Raw genomic sequence first — 9,267 nt, 5'->3', positions numbered from 1 at the left:
CTGAGCCTCCCCTGGCACAGCTTGAGGCCGTTTCCCCTTGTCCTGTCCCTGTTCCCTGGCAGCAGAGCCCGACCCCCCCTGGCTGTCCCCTCCTGTCAGGGAGTTGTGCAGAGCCAGAAGGTTGCCCTGAGCCTCCTTTGCTCCAGGCTGAGCCCCTTTCCCAGCTCCCTCAGCCTCTCCTGGGGCTCCAGCCCCTTCCCCAGCTCTGTTCCCTTTCCCTGGACATGCTCCAGCCCCTCCAGGGCTCTCTGGGCTCTCAGGGCCCAAGTTTCCCTCAAAGGAGTTACATGCAAAGTATCAGAAGGCACAAGAAAGATTTAAGACACTGAGTTGGATGAATTGATTTAAAATTCAATATATTGAGCAGAATAATTTTTATAAATACAGCAATGTGGGGTTTTGGTCTGGAGCTCTCAGTCTGTGGGAGCAGAGAGAAGGGATGTGACTCAAGCCAACACCTCTCCATGTTTTTCATTGGGAGAGAAAATTTCCATAGGTAGTAGAGTCGTATTTTGTTGACATTTTATATTAAATACAGTTAATTCTGCTGTTCCCACCTCCTGGGATGTTAAAATTGGGTTGCAAAGTAGAACATCAGGGTGGGGTGGGGGAAGGATGACACAGGAGCATGATACAGGATGATTCTGCCATTTCATCAGCTTAGTTAATCATCACTGTGGCATATTTTGATTGATAAATCACTAATTTCCTTTACCCATTCTGGCAAATTTTGATATTTCCAGATTTTTCCCTCCACTCAGAGCAACTCCTTAAATCTTTAAAATACTGTATGAAAAGAAATGATATCAGATACTTATCATGAATCTCTAATGTATGAGTCAGTCTTGAGCTTGTTTTGTCTTCTAAAAATTCAAAATAAATTCTTGAAATGCTTCCCTTTTCATAAATACATGTTTAAAAAATTGATGATCTACTTACCTGTGATTCTGTCTAATAATTTACAGGAGGGTTGTCACCTGGGAAGCTGTAAAATAAAGAGAATTTCTTTAAAATGTTCTTTTTTCTGCCTAGACATCGACTGCTACTGTCAATATAGTGGTGACAGATGTCAATGACAACGGACCAGTTTTTGACATGTTTCTCCCCAGAAACCTCTCTGTGCAGGAAGAGGAGGCCAATGCTTTTGTTGGTCAAGTAAGGGTAAGTTATTAAAATTGTTTATTTTATTACCCAAGCTATGCAGACAGTGAGGAAAGAGCACAAAACTACACAAATGTCCATCAAAATAACTTCTCCATTTGTGGCTACAGTGGCATGTTTTGGGGCTTTAAAATATTGGAATTGTTTTCTTCTCTGTGCTAAATACCAAAAACATTTTGTCACTTAAAAATTGCACATCAAAAAGCTTGTTTTAAGAAATTCCACCATAAAAAACTTGCTGATAACAGATTTACAGGGTTAAAACAGTGTTGCCACATTTTAAAATTATTTGTTTTGAGATAGAATTCAAATATGCTGAGCAAGTGACACCCAGGGTAGGAAATTGTCACACCTAGAGGAAGTTTTAAGGCCATTAAAGGGAAAATCAGTTTAACCCCTGAGTGAAATAATTACTGACCTGGCATAAAAATAGGGGATAGTGTTTATTTGAGGGTTTGAAGCTGTAAATTTGTATTACACATGGGGGTCTTCTGGATGAGGATTCAGACTCTTGAAGAAAATACCTTATTTTTTTTTTTTTGGTAATATGTATTTTTCCTGACTCAAGGGAAAGAAGAAAATACTAATTTGAGGGTTTTTCAATCCAGAAGTTGAATATGTCTTATATCTGCTGCACTAAGGTTGGATCACTTAAGGTTGGATACATCAGGATCTGTAGGTAAAAGAAGAACTGGGAAGAATTTTTCAGGAATTTAGGTGGAAAATATGTTGTTTTTTTTATCTTCTTCCAGCAGCAACCATATCAAGAGAAAATGGGAGCTCCTTAAGTAGAAGCTTCAGAAAAACAGGACATTTTGGGTACCATGGGAACCCAAATACCCATAATAATCATGTTCCTTCCCATCATTACATTATTTAATAAGAAATCAGAACTGGTCTTGGACAAAGTTAGGATCCCTCAGTGCAATTAAGTCAGTTTTGATAAATCAATAAATTATTGCTCTGCTTTTTGTCATTGCCTACCTGTGTGCTTGGTTTTCATTTTGCATCCTAAAAGGCACAGGTGGAATATTTCCAATCAGTCCCAAATATCCTTCAAATCCATTTTGTGCTTTGCTGAGGGCCCTCAAGGCTCAATCATCTCAAACACAAGCTTGCCTCTATTTTTAGCTATGACAGAACTGTAAAATACAAGAAGTTATTGCCACAAGAAGCTCTCTGGCTTCTAAATTAGTGCAATTTCTAAGTTGTGTGGAAATGAAAATATTTATTGGAGCCTTGGGATAGTTTATTCCTACTTGGAGTGACAGAAACAGCTTCTGTCATTTCCTGTCCTGTTTATCCCTGGATAGAGAAAGCTTTTTCTTTATAGCCAAAATACTGGGTGTATTTCTTCTGTCTCATGTTCACAACTGCAAACTGATGTAGGGATATCCATTGGAAATGCCATTCTGTGGTGTAAAAAAGAGAAATTTGGGCATTTGGTGTTTTTTTCCAGCTCCAGTGAGGTTATTGAAATAATGGTGATGAGAGTTTGGGTGTAACTGTGTTGTTTGAGGATATTCCTTAAAAACTGAAATAGCTTTTGGTGTGTTGTGCTTCACTGTAGATAAACCCACAGAGGGTGTGGGAGAGGTGTTAATGGGAATAAATTTTGTATGGAAGCTTTAATGCAGAAAAAATGTACATAAAGGGCTCTTTCAGGTGGGAATAGCCTGGTAAAAGAAGAAATCCTTATAGGTGCTGTGTATTTTCCCTACCAAGAATTAACACACTGATTAACAAAACTGCTTTTCAGAAAACTTTTTACTCATTTCAAACAGGAAACATAAAATCTGCCCGAGCAAGCAGTCATACAGAGTATTTTTAATGAAAAGGCAGATTTTGTAGTGTCCCTTTCCCTTCTGAATGCCACCTATCCATTTTACCTGGGAAAAAAAAATTTAGCAAGAGATTTTTACCTTAAAACCCAAGATCTGACCCTACTGCTCATGGGAGCAAAGAACGTGGTGAGGAGCGACATGGAAAAGGTGCACAATCAGTTTGATCCTTCAGGATTTTTGACTCAGGAGGTTTGGTCTCAGGATTGGGTGCCCTATCTAATTATCAGAATTCCTGAGTGGTTTGGGTTGGAAGGGATCTTAAATTTCATCCCATTCCAGCCCTGCCATGGGCAGGGACACCTTCCACCATCCCAGCTTGCTCTGAGGCCTGTCCAAGCTGGCCCTGGACACTTCCAGGGATGGGGATTGTAAGCAATTTGTGGTTTAAATCAATCTGAACACTGCCAGGAATAAATCCTGCCACAGACAAGAGATTTCCATGCTCTGCTTTGTTTTCAGTGGGAAAGCTGGACTTTCAAATGGATTTCCATAAAGAATTTGATAATATTTGGGGGGTGTTTTCCCAAGGAGATGTAGCAGGAAGGCTGTGAGAGGTTTCCTGTGGGAGAGGGAGGGTTTTTAGCATTTATTCCATGCAGGCAGGCAATATCCACTCTTGGAAGTGCTCTCCTGCTCTGGCAGCTCTGCTGCCAGCTGGAGCTGCTGGAGGCACTGGCATGGGAGTGCTGCCTGTGGGCATTCCAGGAGCCTCCTGAAGATTAAAAGAACAAAAATCAGACAGGATAATGCTGCCAGTGGAGAAGATGTGTTTCCAATCCTTTTATTTCACACTGTGTTCTCTAAATTGGGGCAGTCAGAGGTGGATTGGATTCCCTGCTGCTCCTTCCCCTCTGATCCTGGGGATTCCCCAGCAAGGCAGGAGCACAGCTGCTGAGTGGAAGTCTCCACAAAGGGCCCCCAGGAATTCAAAAGCTCCCACTGGAAACTCTACAGTGAAATTCAGGCACTTTCTTGCAGTCTAAACCAGCTGGAGATGGGGCTTCAGGATGATCTGAGTTGTACACTGCACTTTAATCAATCTCAGGGGCATGGGAGGTAAAAAAGGTGGAATGACACTTTGGAAAGGAATTAATACATTGATCTGCAGGCTCACACCAATGTATTGATCTGCAGGCATGTTCACACCCTTAGGGAGGGAAGACAGTCCATAGCAGTTTGTTGCAGACTCTAAAAAAAGGCAGCCTGGGGTTAAATAAGAAGCTGTTGAGCTGATGGTGCCCTGGAGAGGAAAGACATCCCTTGACTGAAGTTTTTATTCGTGTGGGGTTTTATTTATATACAGATTCTTTCACCCAAAACCATAATTCATTTATTGTTGGGTATTTTGGTGTCATTGATCAGCACTGTTTGAAAACTCCAGCATGAACATGTTGCTATCAAGGAGAGGTAGTGACAGGGAAGGAAATGAGGTGGAAAATGGGGATGAAGAATTATGTGCTCATGTATCACTGGCCCTTGGATTTTCCCCAAAATTGAAACAGGATGAATTAATTCCAGTAATAAGAGCAGTTTACAGGCTTTGTGATACCTCTGTCAGCTGCTTGGTTTTAAGTTACAAAATAAATGCTTTAAGAAAGTTGTTTTTTTAGGATGGACATGTTCTTCGTACAGGAAAAGATGGGAAAGTTCAGAGGAATTCTTTTGGTTATACTGTACTAACCCTGCTGAATGCTGATGAAATGTAATTATTTCCCAACAGAGCTTTCTGTCTGTGGATATCAGTGAATTCTTACAGGCTCCCATTTTTATTTAATAAATTCATAAGGTGATAAACCCTGGATTTAAAGCCCGATTTAAATTTCACGGCTGTTGGGTAAAGCTTGTTGTGTTGGACTAAATGACCTCTGGAGATCTCTCACAAGCAGCTCATCCTGTGTTTCTACAAGCAGGAAAACTCCTTAAAATGCTGGTGAAGGATTATTGCCCATGTGCATGGGATGATTGGGATGAGATGAGCTTTAAGGTCTTTTCCACCCCAAAGCATCTGTGATTCTGTTCTTTTATTACATTACAATATCTTGTGGAAAAGTCTAGAAAGGAATCTGTTTTCCTAAATCCCCACTGTCTTGTTTTCAGTGTGAAGGGTGTGATTTCCCAAAACCTGCACTGCAGATTACACCTTGTCTGTGTTTAATATACAGGCTCCTGAAATTAAATTCCCATATTTCCTGGGCTTTAAGACAACTTGAAGGAAAATTAGAAGTGGAGGTAAAAGGAGAAGACCAGGAAAAAAGGGAGATTTATTGGCAAGAGAGTACAATTGAGGAGGAAAAGAATTAAAATTCGAGGTGGAGAAGATAGGACGAAACCAGGAAAAAATGGGATTTAATGTCAGGACAGGACAATCCAGGAGGGAAAGGACTTAAACCTTTGGGGAAGAGTAAAATCACAGTCTCTAAAGTAAATCTCAAATACCCAAAGTGAGTCCAGTACTCACTGCATGACCCAGTGACTAACAATGCAATTTGAATTAATCTCATAGATTAAAGCAGCAGGAGCAGTTGGGATTTGAGAGTCAGAATCCATAAAAGAGCTAATTAGACCACAAAATCAGAGAATCAGAATGTGGCAGGTGAGCTCCAACCAGAGAAATTCAGACTTCATTTCTTATAAGTGGTTGGATGACCGCAAGATCATTGGGAGAGAACTTTGGTGGTACCATTTCCTTCAGTTTATTAAAGAATTTGTCCCCAGGAAGGATAGAAAGGATTCTAATAAGACTCAGACTTCTTCAGCACTGTCTCTCAAGATCCTCATGGAAATGCTGGTCACAGAAAGACTTTTATGTGCTTTTAGTTGGATTTTCATGTTTGTTAAAAGACAAATTCCTCTTACAACAAGATTGATGTCTCAAGTCCAAAGCTGTGGCATCAGGAGAAAGAGATGGGGTCATGGATTTGGGCTACTTATTTCCATTCCAGATCATCAGTGCTAGACAGACTTACCTCTTCCTGCTGGCACCAGGGAATTCCTGGAGGATATTTACCAGCAGAGGCTGCAGCCACAGTTCCTCATCTTTTTCCACTGTTCCTTCACCTTAGGTCAGCTTGGGCACAGATCAAAGAGATTAAAAAAGCTCCTTGCCACCCATAATGTGACCTCTTAAGTGAAAGGGATTTCAAAAGCTGTGGTCTTATCTTCCCTGTTCTCAAAATTTATTGTATTTGTGCATTAATTTGCATCTTTACCCTCCAGATAATATTTGTGCTTTAGTGCAGCGGAAATTTTGATATTTGTTATCAGCAAGTTCATGGCAGTTGGCTGTTGAGAGTCCGAGGATTATCCATGAAAGGAATTCTTGTTTTTGTCTGCTGACACTTTACATTTTGGGATGCCTTTAAGCCCTATTATCTCTTTCAGCTTGATGCCAAACTAAATCTTCTGAATCATGATGATTCAGAATCGTGATTTCATGTCTCTGATTCATTCCCTTTTCGGATTTTGATGCCTGATTCCATCCCTGGCAGTGTCCAAGGCCAGGTTGGACTTTGGGGCTTGGAGCAGCCTGGGACAGTGGAAGGTGTCCCTGCCTATGCCAGGCACTGGATGGGCTTTAAGGTCCCTTCTAACCCAAAGTCAAGAGAAATTCCAAAAATAACTGGATTGACAGTAGAGAAATATGTGGGAGCCCAGCTAAATGTGGAGATTTTAAACAGTGTATTCCATCTGTGATTTGGAAAGGTTTTGTTTTGGGAAGGCTTTTTGGTGTCTTAGTTTTTTTGAGTATGCAAATGCATTGGTTTAATCTCTTGATCATAACATTGCCAAAGAACACACTCATCAAAACCCCAAATTTTGAATCATCCTTCAAGGACAACCAACTCTTCAAGGTTAGGATTTTGTTGTGTGTCAGCCTGAAGAAAGCTGGGCTGGTTGAAGCTATGAAGTGTAAAAATGCGATTAACTCATGTAGGAGGTTCACCAGCTATCCAGTGATGGGTGTGCAGCCATGAGCTTTTGGATTTTCATTTATATTTGCTCTTAGGGTTTAGCTGCTTCTAATGCACAGTTTTGTTTGAATTCACATTTTATTGGTTTTGGAATTAACCCTCCAGGTGCACTGGAATTAGCAGAGACCATGGAAGAATCATCCAGGGTTCTTCTGGCTCATCCAATGCCTAAAAATATGGCGGTATTGGAAAATTATGGTAGTATTTGAAAATTTATAGGGTGCTTCCTTTATCCTACTCTGAGTAGAGTCAAGGATAAGCTCCCATCACCTGGGAATTCAGTAGGATGATGAAGTTCCTGGAGGATATCCACAAAACCTACAGGATTTTTCCAAAGGATGTGAATTCACTTGGGTCTCAAAGAAGTAGAATTTGCCTTGAAATTGCAGACAGCCAAAATCAAAGAATCCTAGAAAGTCCTTTTGGAAGGGACCTTAAAGCCCATCCAGTCCCACCCCTGCCATGGGCAGGGACACCTTCCACTATCCCAGGCTGCTCCAAGCCCCAAAGTCCAACCTGGCCTTGGACACTTCCAGGGATCCAGGGACAGCCACAGCTGCTCTGGGCACCCTGTGCCAGGGCCTGCCCACCCTCCCAGGGAACAATTCCTTCCCAATATCCCATCTCTCCCTGCCCTCTGGCACTGGGAAGCCATTCCCTCTGTCCTGTCCCTCCGTCCCTTGTAAAGAGTCTCTCCATCTCTCCTGTAGCTCCTTCAGGCACTGGAAGGTCAAAACAAGGTCACCCTGAAGCTTCTCTTCTGCAGGCTGAACATTCCCAATTGTCCCAGACCTTCCTCCCAGCCAAGCAGCTCCATCCCTCTAGGAAAATTTAAGAGAAAGGCTGTGTAAAAGCAGGCAAGAAGCAACAAAAGAAAGGAAAAGCCTTTCTAAACTTTAGGAAAGAAGGAAAGTCCAAACTTTTATGGATGACTGATGTCCCCTCCTTAAAATACTTACAAATATTTGGTTTATGACCAAGAGGTCAGGCACATTTCAGATATTTGTGGCCTCTGACTGCATCTGGGAGATGTTAATTTTGTCCTGTGGGCACAGACTGTAATCTGCCTGCAAAACAAGTACAAAATCCAATCTAACACTCCCACCCGCACTTGATTTGCTGTTTGACACAAATGAGAGGTTTGGGAATACTTCCAACCCAGAGTAATAAACCCATTAAACCCTCAATAATAAACCTATTAAACCCCTAGTAATAAAAAAATCATGTTATCTGCCATGAGAACAATAATTCTCACCAACAGCATCATTTGGATCCTCCAGCACAATTCCTACCTTGAGATGTGAGGTTTGCTGGAATACTGGGGGAGTTGTCCAAAATCAGGAGCTTGGTTGGCTTGGGTAGGGATTGTGGGGAGCTTCTGCTCCTGAAGAAGAGAAATTCAAACTGAAGGAAGCTGGTTTTGTGGCAGAGTGGTCCCTAAGAAATGTTTCAGCCTGCAGGAAAGGGGGATACCCACCGTGCTTGTCTCTGATTTGGAGACAAGTAGGAATAACAGCCTTGTTTTGCTGTTTTCCAGCTCAAACATTCCAGGCACAAATCCTCAATTAACCTACCTAAATCCTGTCATCATCATGAGCAAGAGTTGAGGATATAATAGGAGGTTTCTTTTGCAAAGGATGATAATGATATAATGAATATTGTTGACATTCAAGCCCTTGTCATTATATTTCAGAGTTAATGTTCCTTCAGAGGTGTCTTAGTCATTCCCATCTCCCAGGATTGTGTTTTCCTGCTGTTTGAGATGGAGAGAGATAATTTGTTACCCTGGAACACTGTTGGTTTCTATTCCTGAGGGTTTCCTGGTAATGTGGAAACAGAGTTAGTAATACAAATCTGAATTTACCACATCAGGTAAAGGCTGTCACCTTGTAGGTGATGGCATCTCTAATAAATGTGGGATGTGTTTGCTGGGAAATAAAGTAGTGAGTCATTTATATTCCCAGGTTTCCAGGTTTGTTTTATCATGCAGTACTTCATGAATTAGAGATGGAAATAGGAGTCATCCTGGACATCTGAGGAGTCACCAGAATAACAGCAGTACTTGCTCTGTCTCTTTGGATGGACACATTTTTCTTGATTCTGGATAAACACCAGGAGATGAATCCTGGGCTCCACAGTGTGGAGGGAGATATGTTCCCCCTCTGTTCTGCTCAGGAGAGAGCCCACCTGGAATTCTGTGCACAGTTCTGGTGCCTCCAGAAGTGCTCATGAAGTACTGCATGATAAAATATAGGAGGGACATGGAACTCTTGGAGCAAGTCCAGAGGAGG

At 41.6% G+C, this 9,267-nt stretch overlaps 1 protein-coding gene across 5 annotated transcripts in view; it reads left to right on the top strand.

The window, feature by feature from the left end:
- PCDH15 (protocadherin related 15) overlaps positions 1–9,267 on the top strand; it is a 538,462-nt gene that overhangs the window by 430,663 nt on the left and 98,532 nt on the right. For all 5 annotated transcript variants that reach the window (XM_033515678.1, XM_033515674.1, XM_033515677.1 and 2 more), the window contains one exon: positions 1,033–1,161. In XM_033515678.1, the coding sequence (XP_033371569.1) occupies positions 1,033–1,161 (129 nt within the window). The remainder of the gene's footprint in view (positions 1–1,032; positions 1,162–9,267) is intronic.

Source organism: Parus major, chromosome 6, assembly GCF_001522545.3.
Source record: "Parus major isolate Abel chromosome 6, Parus_major1.1, whole genome shotgun sequence".
NCBI classification, from domain to species: Eukaryota; Metazoa; Chordata; class Aves; order Passeriformes; family Paridae; genus Parus; species Parus major.
Note: the sequence above shows the minus strand (reverse complement) of the source record. Positions and strands in the feature narration are given on the sequence as shown.